This window comes from Jaculus jaculus, chromosome 11, assembly GCF_020740685.1.
Source record: "Jaculus jaculus isolate mJacJac1 chromosome 11, mJacJac1.mat.Y.cur, whole genome shotgun sequence".
Taxonomy (NCBI): domain Eukaryota; kingdom Metazoa; phylum Chordata; class Mammalia; order Rodentia; family Dipodidae; genus Jaculus; species Jaculus jaculus.
The window spans coordinates 50000143-50016586 of record NC_059112.1 but is presented as its reverse complement, the minus strand read 5'-3'; the positions used below and the strand labels follow the sequence as shown (position 1 = coordinate 50016586).

Here is a 16444-nt window from a genome sequence, read left to right as displayed (position 1 = left end):
ACCTATTTACAATGGCAAAACTCTAAGGTACTGCTGGGAAGCGAGCATGTTTGCTTGCTCTTGGGTGTTCTGCAAACAAACAGCAGAACCCAAAGCCAAAGCCTGTTCCAGTGACACGACCCATGCCATTGAACACCACAGAATTGACTCTTCTCATTGGGGGTTGAGACATCAGGTTACATGACAGTCATATGGACCTCAGAGTACAGAGTGAGAATCAGAAGCTTTACATTTAAGACATACTCCATTCAAGTGAAACAGGATTATTGGAACGATAGGCAGGTCTGTAACCTGGGAACAAGGAGCTGGTTCAGACCAAGGAAGCTACAAGTGACTGAGTGAAGTCAGTGAAGAACAGCAGTCAGGCACTAAAGTGTTAAAAGCACCCAATTTGAAAACGCACCTCACTACCCTAAGTCAGTGTGAAGGTGATACCAATTGACTTTTAAACCCTTTGGTCCTTCAACATCGATTCGGTATACTTTTTCTTTTCTGTTGCTACCACTGGGCACATCCTATACACTTTGTTCACTGCCACCACCTTGAACACACCATGACCTTGCACTTCAGTTAGGTTCAAGTCCAACTTACAGCCCAGCTGTGAAGCATAAGCTTCAGGTTTTCTGGGCAACTTTTGGATCCAACATGGTTTAGTCTATGGTGCCAGAAACTATGTCCCATACCATCCCACCCCTGCCCACCCTCCAATAATTTTTTATCTGAGAGGTGCTTTTAAGTCCTACATTTGAAACGGATGCTCCAACCCCACTAGGGGCTTATAATTACATGCATGGTCATACATGTCTGTCGTTCCTGTGAGAAATCTTGCAGTTCATTAAAAAAAATCAAAAATCAAAACATTCACATAATCTCATGCCATCCAACACAAGGAAACAGGACTACCACCCTTTACTGAGAATAGACCCAAGCAAAATAAAATAATCTTTAATTTTTTTGCTTCCATTTAAATTGCATGTTTTATTTCTCCCAATCCCAGCAAGAGCACAGAAGCCCCATCATATCCAACCCAAACTGGTTTTTAGTAGGCTGAGATTATAGGGACCCTTATCAAAGATAGTGATACAAAGGGTTCCCAAATGCTGGACACAAATGTGCCTGCCAAGTAGATGGAGGTAAACAATATACTGGCCCCAGTGCTTCGTCAGTCAATTTAACTTTGCAATGCGAGCTGCATCTCTGAAACTGACAGTCTGGGAGGTGGGGGGAGTATGAAGGAGTGACATTAAAATTGCCTCTTATTAGCTCACCCTTTCAACATTAAACAGAGACCAAGAGAGAAATGGTTCCAACATTTCACCCCATGTATTTCTTCTTATGCAGTCTAAGCTGAGAACGCCATGTAAATGGGTCACTGCAAAATGCAGCAGTTTAATATTTTCCCCCAATCAAAAATAAGAAACAAACCAGTATGATCTCACTTCTATTAAATTTTGAAGGTTTACAGCAGTTAAAGTATTTTTGCTTCTAGTATGAAGGTTAAAAAAATCATTTGTCATAAAATACAAGAGCAACCAATTTCGCCATCAAGTAAAAGTAAAAACTGGGATTCTTTCTTTTTAAATTAGTCCAAAGTGGCATTTGGGAACTTAGCTGCAGGCTGCTGAGCTGATACCATGACAAACCAAAGTGTGGGTTGGGTCTGGTTTTGTTTCACTTTTCTTTTCAGTATCCAATGCTCATGGATTGAGTTCTGGAAATGTTCCAATTGTAAGGCAGGGATCTGTTTGGATTCCACCACGGGTATGCTCCTTGGGTTGGATGCTGGAGGGTGAGGCACGATTTGCCGGACCCATGTCGACTACCTAGTAGTCATCAAGGTCAAAAAATTCATCATCTCCTCTTTGGTATTCCATTCCCTGGAAATCTACTCGGTACTGCAAGATACCTCCAAGTCCACCAAATCCTTTCACAAATTGGGATCCTTCTCGTGACTTATCTGTGACAATTTCTAATGTAGCTCCAAATTTTTTATCGTTGTTAGCAAACCATTCCAAGAGGGGCATGCTCTCAATCAGCTCATGTTCCTGTCCAGTCTCTTTGTCTGTGAAGTGAGATTTATCCTTCTCTTGTTCTGGAGTTAAATAGAGAATTTTCTCCTCTTCTGTGCCTTGGCAATGAAGAACATATCTCATTATATCCAGATTTTCATAGACTATTAGAATTTCTACAGCTCCCATTTCCAAAGCCTTTAGTGTATCTTCAACTCCAAAGCAGTACTTGCCTGTGTCCTGGCTAACTTCATCAAAGTATCGCCCTATTAATTTCTTCTCTTGAATGAACTTCACGTCGGAGAGGACTTCAGTAGATAACTCAATAGCTTGGTTGAATCCATTTTCATCACCACAGGAAATATCAACTAATTTTAAAAGTTTTGATTGCAACCTCTGATCAAACATATCAGATTGACTTAATTCAGTTTTAAAGTCAGCCAAACCAGCTAAAATGAGACCAGCCATATTCACTGTATCCGCAGAAATAAACAGCTGCTCAGCAGTCTCTGCTACTTTCCGAACATAGTTATGTCGCTTTTCCATTCTTAAACGGGCAAAACGCAAGGCTGACTGACATCCTCTGCCATGTTTCTTTGGAAGATCCACAGTGAATTTGTGCAGTACTTCTCTTGTGTTTCCTTGTAGTGTGTCAAAAAGAGTACTACTGCCATCTATTACAATAAAGCCAAACTTGCTGTCATCTGAAAGTAGTGCTGTAAGAGCCTCTGTATAGAATTTGTTGTCACATAAATATAAAGATGTATTAATTGGTTTGAAGGTTCAAAGTCAATGCCGACTTTCTTTTCCTTTCCTTCTTCTGTTACAATTGTTCCACAGTAAACAACCGGACCATTTGGAGGTACTTTGTTATAAAGCTTAAGTCTCTGTTGTACAGATGTAATGGCTCCCAGAACTGAAAGGCGGTTTACTCGTGACTTAATGTCAGATGCAATTCCAAATTCGTCTGCTAACATTTTTGCCACTTGTGAAATCTGGTCTTTGGGAGGAATGATCAATGATATCGTGCTTGTGCCATTGCCGCGGGCCGCCTCCAAGCTCTTAATGAGCTTCTTGATCTTCCAGATCTCCACGTTCCTATCAGCAGCGCAGGGGTCGTCCTCCATCTTCTCGCCTCCTCCTCCCTATGGGCCCGTCCCCGGGGCAGCTGCTGCTCCTCCCTCTCTCTAGGCAGCTGCATGTGTTGCAATACACTCACATGGGGCCTCTGATCTCACTTCCTCCACCAGGGACCTAGAGAGGTTTTTTAAAGTTCTATTTGATTTTTGTTCTCTGTTGTGTTTTGTGCATCATGTTCATTTAATTTTTTTTTATTATTTTATTTTTAGAGAGAGAAAGGAAGGGAGAGATAGAGAGAGAAAGAGAGAGAGAGAGAGAGGGAGGATGGGTTCACAGGTCCTTACAGCTGCTATGAATGAACTCCAGATGTGTGTGCCCCCTTGTGGTGCGTGTGCTACCTTGAACACTTGTGTCACTTTGCAAATGGCTTAAAGTAGGACCTGGAGATTTGGAAATGCGTTCTGAGCTTTGCAGGCAAGCGCCTTGACTGCTAAGCCATCTCTCCAGCCCTCCATTTCATTTTTGAGGTACGATTTCAGTTTGAGGTCTGATTTTGTTGATGCTTTCTGAAATTAATTCTTGCATTTCATCATGTCTTCATTAAGCTTAACCAGGTTGTTATTATGAACCTCTATTTGTTGCCTCATCTTCATTTCATTTATTTCTCTCTTGAGGCTCTTCTGACTTTTTACTTTTTTAATGTTTTATTTTTATTTATTTGAGAGAAAGAAAGAGGCACAGAGATAGAAAGAGAGAGAGAATGGACATGTCAGGGCCTCAAGCCTCTCAAAATGAACTCCAGATACATGCACCACCTTGCACATCTGGCTTACATGTGTCCTGGGGAATGGAACCAAGGTCCTTTCGCTTTGCAGGCAAGTGTCTTAACTGCTAAGCCATTGCTCCAGTCCCAATTTTTTTCAATTAGGTTAGGCCTAGTGGCAAAATACCAGATGGGGTGCCAATTTGTTCATTCAGGGGGGAATAAAGCAGACATTGAAGAACAGGACATTCCTTCAGCATTCAGGCCCCTTAAAAAGACCAGTCTGCATTCTTTCTGTTGTCCCAATGCAGGTAAGCTGGTCCAATTTCAATGGTTGTAATCTCTCTTATAATTACAGCATAACATGCAGAAGTTTTGGATCAAAGATTTCATTTTTTCTGTGCCCATATCCCTCTGCTCACAATATATTTCTACACAGTGAAAATCTGCACAGATTCTCAGGATATGGTTAAAACAACAAGTCTCTCACATGATCTGCTTTTAGCTCAGTCCAGACAAAGCTCTTTCTCATTCTCAGTCACAGTCCTTAGCTCTTACTGCATTCAGGTCTTTAAACTCTGAGCAGAATAGTCCTTCAAACTGTTCTTATAGTGCTGCAAGGCATCCCTTAGACCAAGATTTCAAATCCTTTCACATTCTTCTTGAAAATAAGCTCTAAAAGCCCAAAGCCACACAGTCAGGTTTCAAGCAACAACAACCCCACTTCTGGTACCAACTTTACTGCTGCAGTCGGGTTTGCATTGCTGGCAGAAATCACTGAACCAAGAACATCTTGTGGAGAAAGGGGTTTATTTTGGCTTACAGACTTGAGGAAACTTCATAATGGCAGGGGAAAATGGTGGCATGAGCAGAGGGTTGACATTGCCTCTTGGCTAACACTGTGTGGATAACAGTAACAGGAGAGTGTGCCAAACACTGGGAAGGAGAAACTGGCTATAATACCCATAAGCCTGCCCCCAATAATACACTGCCTCCAGAAAGCTATAATTCCAATTTGCCATCAGGTGGGAACCTAGTATTCAGAACGCCTAAGTTCATGGAGGACACCTGAATCAAACCACCACAACCAGTAAGCCATCTCCCTAGCTCCATGGTATACATTTTTTACAGAAAACATTTTATCAAATTTTGAGGAGAATTATTTCTGTCTAAAGCTGGGATTTTCAAACTTCATGATATGCCAGCCTAAAACTTGATGCTCAGTTATTTTTCACTCAGGCCTGACTATATAGCTGCCCATAACACCCATATTTTAGTAGTAAAATCTATTATGCTAGCTATTCCTTGAGGCTATTAAGAAGGCAGTAAGTAATCATATTTTAATTTTACAGGTAAGCATACACATTAAATATGGCATGACAATATAAATCACATGAACAGAAGGAGTGCTAGAACATGATTTATGGATTTTATATTTATAGTTCTGTGAGCCATAGAACATCATTGTTTCTGCATTGTTCTTCCTGAGGATGGGCTAAGATGCACCTGCATTTGTGATCATAGAGTCCAAATGCCCATTTTATACTGGTATAAATTAAAAGTGGAATAAAGTATATGTGGGGAAAAAAATCTTTTTTTTTTTCTAAATAAAATCCAGCATAACCTGCATTCCTATAGTCTTGAAACGTTAGACCAGGAGAACAAAATACAAGGAAATAAGTATTCTTAATGATTTAATAGTTTTTTTTTTATGTGTATGTGTTTGGTGACTGTGATGACATCTACACTGAGGGCATCACCTCTAATTTTTTGGGGGGGGATTAATTACACAGCATGTTATTTTTGGTAACTTTGGAAAATGTAAAACCCAATGAAGATATCAATTACAGGTGTTGTATTTTTCTGTTTTGTTTTTGAAGCCAGGTTTCACTCTAGCCCAGACTAATCTATAATTTTCTCTGTAGCCCAGGATGGCCACATACTCAAAGTGATCCTTCTTCCTCAGCCTCTTGAGTGGTAGGGTTAAACACAGGTACCACCACACCTGGCTTGAATTATAGCTCAGCCCTTACGCAATATACTCATGCTTTTTTCAACAAAATTCATTTAAAGTTGGAGAAGATAAGCTCATTTGGAGACTTCTGTCAACTATTCAGCTTGCAAATGCTTCAAACTCTGTTTTATGTTCATTCATGATATAGGCCAATGAAATATTAAAGTCAAAAATGAAGCAGTTTACACTCCAAAAGTTCACCTCTGATTCTTTCTATATAGTTTCAGGCTAGGCAATGCAAAATTTGAGTGCTTCTGAAACCTTTGTGGATGTATATGTAAACACACACACACACACACACACACACACACACACATGTTTTACTCCTTTATTATTTTACCCTTGCTCCCATTTTCCTGGGGGCACATCTCAGAGGAGTTATGGTATTCACTATGGAGTCATGAAAGTCTCAGTCAATGCCTGTGTCGTAAGGGGGAGACTGTGCCTCAGGGTAATTATACCCATTCAGTGGCTGTTACCGTCCTTTCCCCCCTCTTCTGAATGTTTTCTGAGCCATGGTAGGCCTGTTAGTAGTCTCACTTCATGTTGAGTTCCCTGTAGCCTCTAAATTTCTGCTTTAATGGGTTTTGATTGGCCACAGTGTCTGTCAATGTTTCCATGGAGATGGTTGTCAGGCTAGCAGTAAGAGCAGTATTCATGTCACTGCTTCCTCTGCAATTTCTATTGGACCCTGACAGATATTGTAGAGGTAGCATATCTTATGGTAGGCAGTAGGCTATTTTTGTCATATTGATGGATCTATGTACTCCTCCAATTTCTCTGCCATGTGTAAAATAAAAGAGATTATCCAACCAAGAGTTAGAACAGTTTGAGTTAAAGGGGCTATGTATAGTTATTTGAGAAATTTTTTGGTTTGTAAGCCTACTCTTATCTCCAGTGACCAGCGAGGGCTTCTTTCTAGAGTCTTTCAGTTTCCTAATCACGGTATTCTGACTTTGTTTCCAGTACTAGGTAAGAGTTCTCTCCTTCTGAGTGGGCTCATGCACAATCAGAAAACAGTTGGTTACCTGCATAGGCTGTGTGCCATTATTGCATAAGTGTATATATACTTCTTGTCCAGTGGTTGGTTTTTGTAATTTTCAAGGTCCCCTGCTTATTTATGCTGTTGGTGACCACTGTCCTCCAGCAGCCACCATAGTTCTTTCTAGCACTGTGAGGGCTAGCCAGGAGGAAGTTGGTCACCCTCTGAATTCTAGCATCATATCCCAATGTCCTATGACATAGTCTGTGGTGTCTTCAGCAATCGAAACTTATGTTTTAGCTCTGGCAGGTAATCAACTGTTTTGGCAATGGCATACATTGTTTTAGGGACCTCATGAGTTTTCCTGGCTAACAGCTCACTGTTTTTTTTTTTTTTTTTTTTTTTGAGGAGTGGGGAGTAGTCCTATTCTGGCCCTGGGATTTACTTGCCAGAGCCCACGGCTTTAAGGTTAAGCTTTTCTCACATTGTACAAGGTGCTTCTGTTTAAACTGTCCCCACTATCCTTTCATTGTTGGTTATATCTTGTAGAATGTTAGCCAGATGGAGAGTTTCTATGGAACAGATTCATGGTGTCTAACTTTTGTGTATTTCCCAATCCACCCTCCCTATCTCCTATGCCTCCAAGACTTTCCCATCCCCTATATTCTGTCCTTCCCCTCGCCTGTCATGGAACTTTTCCTCTCCTCTACTCATATTTCTTCTTTCACCTGGTCTCATTCTAGTTTTATGTCCATATTCCTGATGCTTACTACCATTTGCACTCTTCTCCATATGATCCCAGCTAAGAACTGCAAATGAAAGAGAACGTGCAACATTTGTCTTTCTGTGCTTGAATGTCCTTGCTTAGAATGATTTTTTCAACTCCATTCATTTTTTGCAACTTTTATTACTTTATTTTTCCTCACCACTTATTCTTATATGATAGAATTCCATTGTTATTCATTCATCAGTTAATGGGCATCTGGGATGATTCCAGTTCCTAGCTATCGTGAATAGAGTAACAACAAACATAACTAAGCAAGTATCTCTGTAGTAAAGAGTGGATGGAGTCTCTAGGGTATATTTCCAGGAGTGGTATAGCAGGATCAAATGTTACATCTATTTTCATCTTTTTTTTTTTGTAATTCTTCATACTGATTTGCATAGTGGTTGTACTAGTTTGCACTCAAACCAGCAGTTGGTAAGCATTCCTTTTACCATGCAACCTCACCTGAATTTATTGTCATTCAGTTTTTTTTTTTTTTCTGAGGAAGGGTATCATTCTAGCCCTGGCTGACCTGGAATTCATTATGAAATCTCAGGGTGGCCTTGAACTCATGGCAATCCTCCTACCTCTGCCTCTGGAGGGCAGGAATTAAAGGTGTGTGCCACCATGCCTGGCCATTCAGTTTTTTTATTTTTAATAGTTACTAGTAGAGATCTAGAAGGTTTGGTTATTGCTAAGTTTATTATAGTTTCATTCATCTTTTTATTTATTTATTTGAGAGCAACAGACACAGAGAGAAAGACTGATAGAGGGAAAGAGAGGGAATGGGCGCGCCAGGGCTTCCAGCCACTGCAAACAAACTCCAGACGTGTGCGCCCCCTTGTGCATCTGGCTAACGTGGGACCTGGGGAACCGAGCCTCGAACCGGGATCCTTAGGCTTCATAGGCAAGCGCTTAACCGCTAAGCCATCTCTCCAGCCCCCATTCAGTTTTTTGATGTGTGTCATCCTGACTAGAGTGATGTGAATTCTCAGAGTTGTCTTGATTTGCATTTCTCTGATAACTAAAGTTGTTGAACATGTCTGTAAGTATGTAATGGTCATTTGGATTTCTTTGAGAATTCTCTACCCCATTTTTTGATTGTACTGTTTGCTTGATTTTTTTTTTTTTATTGTTTAGTTTTTGAGTTCTTTGTAGATTCTTTTTTTTCTCAATTTTTATTAACATTTTCCATGATTTAAAAAAATATCCCATGGTAATACCCTCTCCCCCCTATTTTCCCCTTTGAAATTCCATTCTCCATCATATCCCCTCCCCATCTCAATCAGTTCCTCTTTTATTTTGATGTCATGATCTTTTCCTCCTCTTATGATGGTATGGTGCAGGTAGTGTCAGGCACTATGAGGTCATGGATATCCAGGCCATTTTATGTCTGGAGGGAGCATGTTGTAAGGTGTCCTACCCCTCCTTTGGCTCTTAAATTCTTTCCACCACCTCCTCTGCAGTAGACCCTGAGCTTTGGAAATAAGCATTTTATTTCATATGGATTTGGGGTTTACAAAATTTAAGAACAGACATTACAAAAGTTCTCATAGGCATCACACCTACTTTCCTATATCATTAACATCTTGTATCAGTTTTATATACTTGTTTTAATTAATGAGCAAACACCAATATGAATTCCTCACTAAAGTGTACTCCTTGTTCAGATTATTAGGGGTTTTCCTGATGCCCTCTTATATTTCAGCCTCCATCTAGGTGGCTACATCATATTTTTTTTCTTGTGAGTAAAAGGGATTATTTTGGCTTACAGACTCAAAGGGAAGCTCCATGATGGCAGGGAAAATAAATGTCATAAGCAGAGGGTAGACATCACCTCCTGCCCAATGTCAGGTAGACAACAGCAACAGGAGAGTGTGCCAAACACTGGCAAGGGGAAACTGGCTATAATACCTATAAGCCTGTCCCCAGCAATATACTGCCTCCAACAGGTGTTAATTCCCAAATCTCCATCAGCTGGAAACCTAGCATTCAGGACACCTAAGTTTATGGGGGATGCCTGAATCAAACTACCACATCTCAACCCTGCCCCACATAAACTGATAACCATCCATGATGTAAAATTGACTGTCCTCTAGTTTCCAGCTGGGTTGCTCCATGTTCCATCCCAACAGCATATGGTGTCTTCATCAGTAGGGCCTTACCATTAACCTTTGGTGGGTCATCAAGTACTCTGACAGAATTTTGTCTTCTTTTGGGAAACCTTGTAGGTCTCTCTCATCAACAGCTTATTGTGGATGTTACTCATATGCTGGTACTTGGAGTTACAGGTCAGTGCCAAAGGAGAAGGAAGAAAAATACAGGTAATATAAAAGAGAAAGAGAGAAAAGAGAGAGAGAAACAAGGGAAGATTGAGGATAGTCTTTATTATGCCCTCTCCAGGCCCCTGTGAATCAGGTATTCTCTCTAAGCACCTGATGAAGGTTTGACGTTTTAGTATGTCTTTCAGGATATAGGATTTTATGGTACCATTTCCATTTGGGTCCAGTTTTTTGTCTTCCCCACCATTGCCCTCCCCTCCTGCCTCACCATCCCTATTGTCCAGTCCTCAAGATGCATATTAGGTATGTCAGCATCACAGGCAGATTCATGTTAGGAGCCACAGATGAGTGAGACCATGCAACAATTATCTTTCTGTGATTGGGTGAGTTCACTGAGAATGATCTGTTCCATGTTTGACCATTTTTCTTCAAATTTCATTGTATCATTTTTTCTTACTGCTTTATAGAATTCCATTGTGTAGATATACCACATCATAGTTATCCATTTGTCTAATGATGGACATTTGGATTGATTCTAGCTCTGAGCTTTTATGAATTCAGCAGCTATAAACATGGTTGAGCAGATATCTCTGAGCTGAGGTTTGGAGCTTTTAGGGTAAATGTCCAGTAAGGGAATAACTGGGCCTGCAGGTACCTCCATGGTAATCCTTTTTAGTAGTCTCCCTATTTCTTTCCTTACTGTTGTACCAGCTTGCATTCCCACCAACAGTGAATGAGGGTTCCTATTTCTCCGCAACCTCGCCAGCATTTGCTGTCATTAGATTTTTTTTTTAATGTTTGCTATCCTTAGGGGGTAAGTTAGAATCACATAGTTGTTTTAATTTTCATTTCTCTGATGATTAGGGATGTTGAACTTTTTATTAAGTGAGTGTTTGCCATTTGTATTTTGTCCTCCAAGAACTCCCTGTGCAGTTCTCTGCCCCATTTTGTGAATGGGTTATTTGACTTTTTATTGTCTAGGTTTTTGAGTTCTTTGTAGATTCTTGAAATTAGTCCTCTGTCCGATGTGTATCAGGCAAAGATTTTCTACCATTTTGTGGGAAATCTATTGGCTCTGCTTATTGTTTGATTGTGACAAAGCTTGTCAGCTTCCTGAGATCCAAATGGTTGAGTGATTGTTTAATTTCCTGAGCTACTGGGGTTTTGTTCAAGAAGTCTTTTTCCCTCTCCTAATATGGGAAAGTTTCCCCTATGTTTTTCTTCAGTAGTAGCAAAGTCTCCAGTCTTATATTGGAGTCTTTGATCCATTTGGACTTTATTTTTGTGGATGGTGAAATGTGTAGCTAAAGTTTCAATTTTCTGCATATGGTTATCCAGTTTATCCAGCACCATTTGTTGAAGATGTTGTCTTTTTTCCACTCTACATTGTTAGGGCCTTTGTCAAAATATCAAGTAGTTATAGTTACTTGACTCAAAATCCAGTTGGCCTGTATTTCTGTTTTTATGCCACTACCGTGTTTTTATTACTATGGCCTTATAGCATAGCTTTAAATCAGGTGTGGTGATGCCTCTAGAAGTGTTTCTTTTGCTGAGGATATGCTTGGATATCTGAGGCCTTCTGCCATTCCATATGAATTTTTAGACAGTTTTTCTATCGCTGTGAAGAAAGACATTGGGATTTTTATTGGCATTGCATTAAATCTCTATATTGCTTTTGGTAAGATTGGCATTAAAAATATAGAACACTTCATGAATTTGTGTGTCATTCTGGCACAGGGGCCATGCTAATCTTCTCTGTATCATTCCAATTTTTAGAATATGTGCTGTTTAAGCAAGTACATTGTTTATTTTTTCAAAGAACCACCTCTTTTTTTCATCAATTTTCTTCATCCTTTTCTTCATTTTCAAGTCATTAATTTCTGCTCTGGTCTTGATTATTTACTACCATCTGGAGGTCTTAGTGTTGGATTCTCTTTGTTTTTTGAATGCTTTTCAGTGGATGGATAGGTTATTGATTTGGGATCACTCCATCTTTGGTTTTTTAAAAATATTTTATTTTTATTTATTTGACAGAGGAAGAGTGAGAGAGAATGGGTATGCTGGGACCTCCAGCCACTGTGTATCAGGCTGACGTGGGTCCTGGGGAATTGAACCTGGCACCTTAGGCTTTGCAGGCAAATGCCTTAACCACTAAGCAATCCCTCTAGCCCTCCATCTTTGCTTTGAAGGCATTTCATGCATTTACCCTTAGGAGTGCCTTCATTTTGTCCCATAAGTTTTGGCAAGTTCTATTTTTATTGTAATTCAATTCTAGAAATTTTTATTTTATTTTATTTTTATTTTTTTCTCAATTTTTACTAACATGTTCTATGATTATAAAAAGTATCCCATGGTAATACCCTCTCCCCCACTACTTTCCCCTTTGAAATTCCATTCTCCATCATATCCCCTCCCCATCTCAATCAGTCTCTCTTTTATTTTGATGTCATGATCTTTTCCTACTCTTATGATGGCCTTGTGTAGGTAGTGTCAGGCACTATGAGGCCATTTTATGTCTGGAGGGAGCACGTTGTATGGAGTCCTACCCTTCCTTTGGCTTTTACATTCTTTCCGCCACCTTTTCCGCATTAGACCCTGAGCCTTGGAAGGTGTGATCGAGATGTTACTCAGTACTCCACTCACTTCTTTCCAGCACTATGATACCTTCTGAGTCATCCTAACGTCACTGCCATCTGAAAAGAGAAGATTTTCTACCCAAAGTGAGAGTAGCATTAATATAAGGGTATGAATATTAAGAGAAGTGCTTACTGAGCAGTTTGATAAGCATAGTATATACATTTTTCCAGACATCAGCAGATGTTACACCCCTAGGGCTCATGACTAGCCCTGTTTTAAGTTTTCAGTATCAGGGATATGTTACCCCCCATGGACAGGGCCTCCAGTCCAATTGGAGGGCAGTTGGTTTCCACCATGACAGATGTGTCACTATTGCACCCGTTGGTTGATTTGGCCTGGCTGGCCAATTATAAGGCTTGCAGTGTCCACTGTTGAGTATCTTTACTGGTGGTATCTCTTTCTCCCATTGAACTACATGTAGAATGGCTTCTTTCAGCTTTCTGTCATCTGGTCTACATGGAGGAGGTTATCAGCTCAGTTCCAGTAGGATTTCTCAGTGGCCTTGCAGCTCAAGTATGTGGAGTCTTCAGCAATAGGGTTTTACCATCTATTCCTGGTGGGAAACCAAGGAAACCATTGCCTTGGCAATGGCCTATAATGTTTTGGGGGCATCAAGTCCTCCTTGGCCAAAACCTCACTGGTGGTATCCCATCCCTGGCACTGAAAATTTTTTAACAATGATCTATGGCTCCTGAGTGTTCCATTCTCTGAAACCAGAGGATCCCATATGATATATTTGCATCCTCTTAGATTTTGATTAGCCCTCCCTCCACTTTTCCTTTACTCAATCTCTTCCCCTGGCCCCCCTTTGAGCCTTTTCACCCCCATTAATCTATTCTTCTACTTACATATATACAATACCAACCTATTAAGTACTCTCCTCCTTTCCTTTCTCTTCCCTTTATATCATATCTCCTTTTTAACCTACTGGCCTCTGCTACTGAATTTTTCCTTCTCACACAGAAGCCCAATCTTCTGTAGCTAGGATCCACATATGAGAGAGAACATGTGGCGCTTGGCTTTCTGGGCCCGGGTTACCTCACTTACTATAATCCTTTCCAGGTCCATCCATTTTTCTTCAAATTTCATAACTTAATTTTTCTTTACTGCTGAGTAGAACTCCATTGTATAAATGTGCCACATCTTCATTATCCACTCATCAGTTGAGGGACATCTAGGCTGGTTCCATTTCCCAGCTATTATAAATTGAGTAGCAATAAACATGGTTGAGCATATACTTCTAAGGAAATGAGATGAGTCCTTTGGATATATGCCTAGGAGTGCTATAGCTGGGTCATATGGTAGATCAATCTTGAGCTGTTTTAGGAACCTCCACACTGATTTCCCCAATGGTTGGACCAGATTGCATTCCCACCAACAGTGCAGAAGGGTTCCTCTTTTTCCACATCCCTGCCAGCATTTATGATCATTTGTTTTTCTAATGGTAGCCAATCTGACAGGAGTGAGATGGAGTTTCAATGTAGTTTTAATCTGCATTTCCCTGATGATGAGGAATGTAGAACATTTTTTTTAGATGCTTATATGCCATCCATATTTCTTCTTTTGAGAACTCTCTATTGGCTTCATAGCCCATTTTTAAATGTCTTGTTTGATTTCTTATTATTTAACTTTCTGTGTTCTTTGTATATCCTAGATATTAATCCTCTATCAGATATATAGCTGGCAAAGATTTTTTCCCATTCTGTAGGTTGCCTCTTTGCTTTACTCATAGTGTCCTTTGCCGTACAAAATCTTTGTAATTTCATGAGGTCCCAGTGGTTATTCTGTGGTTATATTGCCGGACCAACTAGGGTTATATTTAGAAAGTCTTCCAAGACCAATATGTTGAAGGGTTTCTCCTACTTTTCCCTCTAGCAGTTTCAGAGTTTCAGGTCTGATGTTAAGGTCTTAGTCCATTTGGATTTAATTCTTGTGCATGGAGAGAGAGAAGAATCTATTTTCATCCTTCTACAGATACATATCCAGTTTTCCCAGCACCATTTGCTGAAGAGGCTGTCTTTTCTCCATTGAATATTTTTTAGCATTTTTATCAAATATCAGGTGGCTATAGCTACCTGGACTTATATCTGGGTCCTCTATTCTGTTCCATTGATCTACATGTCTGCTTTTGTGCCAGTATCATGCTGTGTTTGTTACTATGGCTCTGTAGTATAGGTTAAAAATCAGGTATGGTGATACCTCTCACCTTATTTTTGTTGCTCAGTATTATTTTAGATATTCGAGAATTTTTGTGATTCCAAATGAATTTTTGGATTTTTTTTTCTATTTCCATGAAGAATTCCTTTGGAATTTTGATGGGGATTGGATTAAATGTGTAGATTGCTTTTGGTAAGATTGCCATTTTCACAATATTGATTCTTCCAATCCAGGAACAAGGGATGCTTCTCCATTTCCTAGTGTCTTCTGCAATTTCTCACTTGAGTGTTTTATAGTTTTCATTGTAGAGATCCTTTACTTCCTTGGTTATGTTTATTCCAAGGTACTTTATTATCTTTGATGCAATTGTGAATGGGAGTGTTTCTCTGATTTCATTCTCTGTATGTTTGTTGTTAGCATATAGGAATGCTACTGTTTTCTGTGTATTTATTTTGTATCCTGCTACATAGATGTAGGTGTTTATTAGCTCTAACAGAGTAGAGTAACACAGTAGAGTCTTTAGGGTCCTTTATATATAGAATCATTTCATCTGCAAATGATGATAACTTGATTTCTTCCTTTCCAATTTGTATGCCTTTTATGTGTGTCTGTTGCCTTACTGCTATGGCTAAGACTTCCAAAACTATATTAAATAAAAGTGGGAACAGTGGACACCCTTGTCTTGTTCCTGATTTTAGTGGAAAAGCTTCCAGTTTTTTCCCATTTAGCAATATGTTGGCTTTAGGCTTGTCATAAATAGCCTTTATTCTATTGAGATATGTTCCTTCTATTCCCAGTCTCTGTAGGACTTTTATCATGAGGGGATGTTGGATTTTGTCAAACGCTTTCTCTGCATCTAATGAGATGATCATATGATTTTTGTCCTTCAGTCCATTTATATAATGTATTACATTTATCAATTTGCATATGTTGAACCATCCCTGCATCTCTGGGATAAAGCCTACTTGGTCAGGGTGAATGATCTTTCTGATATATTCTTGTATTCTGTTTGCCAATATTTTGTTGAGAATATTTGCATCTATGTTCATGAGGGAGTTTGGTCTGTAATTTTCTTTTTTTGTTCTTTGCCTGGTTTTGGTATCAGGATGATGCTGGGTTCATAGAAGGAATTTGGTAGGATTCCTTGTTTTTCTATTTTACTGAAAACCTTAAGAACAATGCTGTTGGTTCTTCCCTGAAGGTCTGGTAAAATTCAGCAGTGAACCCATATGGGCCTGAACTTTTTTTTAGTTGGGAGATTTTTGATAACTGCTTGGATTTCCATGCTTTTTATAGGTCTATTTAAGTGATTAATCTCATCTTGATTTAATTTAGGTAGGTCATATAAATCAATGGAGTTCTACTCAGCGGTAAAGAAAAATGATGTTATTAAATTTGCAGGAAACTGTGGAGTTGTCAGGAGCTGCAGCTGCTCTTTGACTTTGTGAGCTACAGGTGGTCACTAATCTCTTAACACAAAGGCCTTACCAATAAGGTGCCAGATACACAGTCATTATTCGACATACAGCCTAGCTGAAATGGGTGTCAGACACAGGCATTAACATACGGCCCTGGGGAAGCTGACCTTAAGCTGTCCGTGGAAATAGAGAAATAGGGCCTTAAGTAGGCACTGTCGAGAAAGTTTTATCTTCTGTATGTAAGCTTGTCTGCCTAAATAAACCTGAGCCTTGATCAGAAGAAACAAAAAAATTGCAGGAAAATGTATGGATCAATTCTAGAAGTTTTACAATTTC

At 39.6% G+C, this 16444-nt stretch overlaps 1 protein-coding gene and 1 non-coding gene across 2 annotated transcripts; both read right to left on the bottom strand.

Annotated features, from left to right (window-relative positions):
* Nucleotides 1-1615: 1615 nt before the first annotated feature.
* Nucleotides 1616-3172, bottom strand: LOC123453269 (eukaryotic peptide chain release factor subunit 1-like). Its single transcript, XM_045130075.1, is given in 2 exon segments — nucleotides 1616-2788; nucleotides 2791-3172. Coding segments are annotated over 2 exon segments (1311 nt in total). The 5' UTR covers nucleotides 3137-3172; the 3' UTR covers nucleotides 1616-1823.
* An 8416-nt stretch (nucleotides 3173-11588) lies between these two features.
* On the bottom strand, nucleotides 11589-11696 carry LOC123453398. Its single transcript, XR_006632791.1, has one exon. It is a non-coding gene; the product is annotated as a U6 spliceosomal RNA (small nuclear RNA).
* Between the last annotated feature and the right edge of the window lie 4748 nt (nucleotides 11697-16444).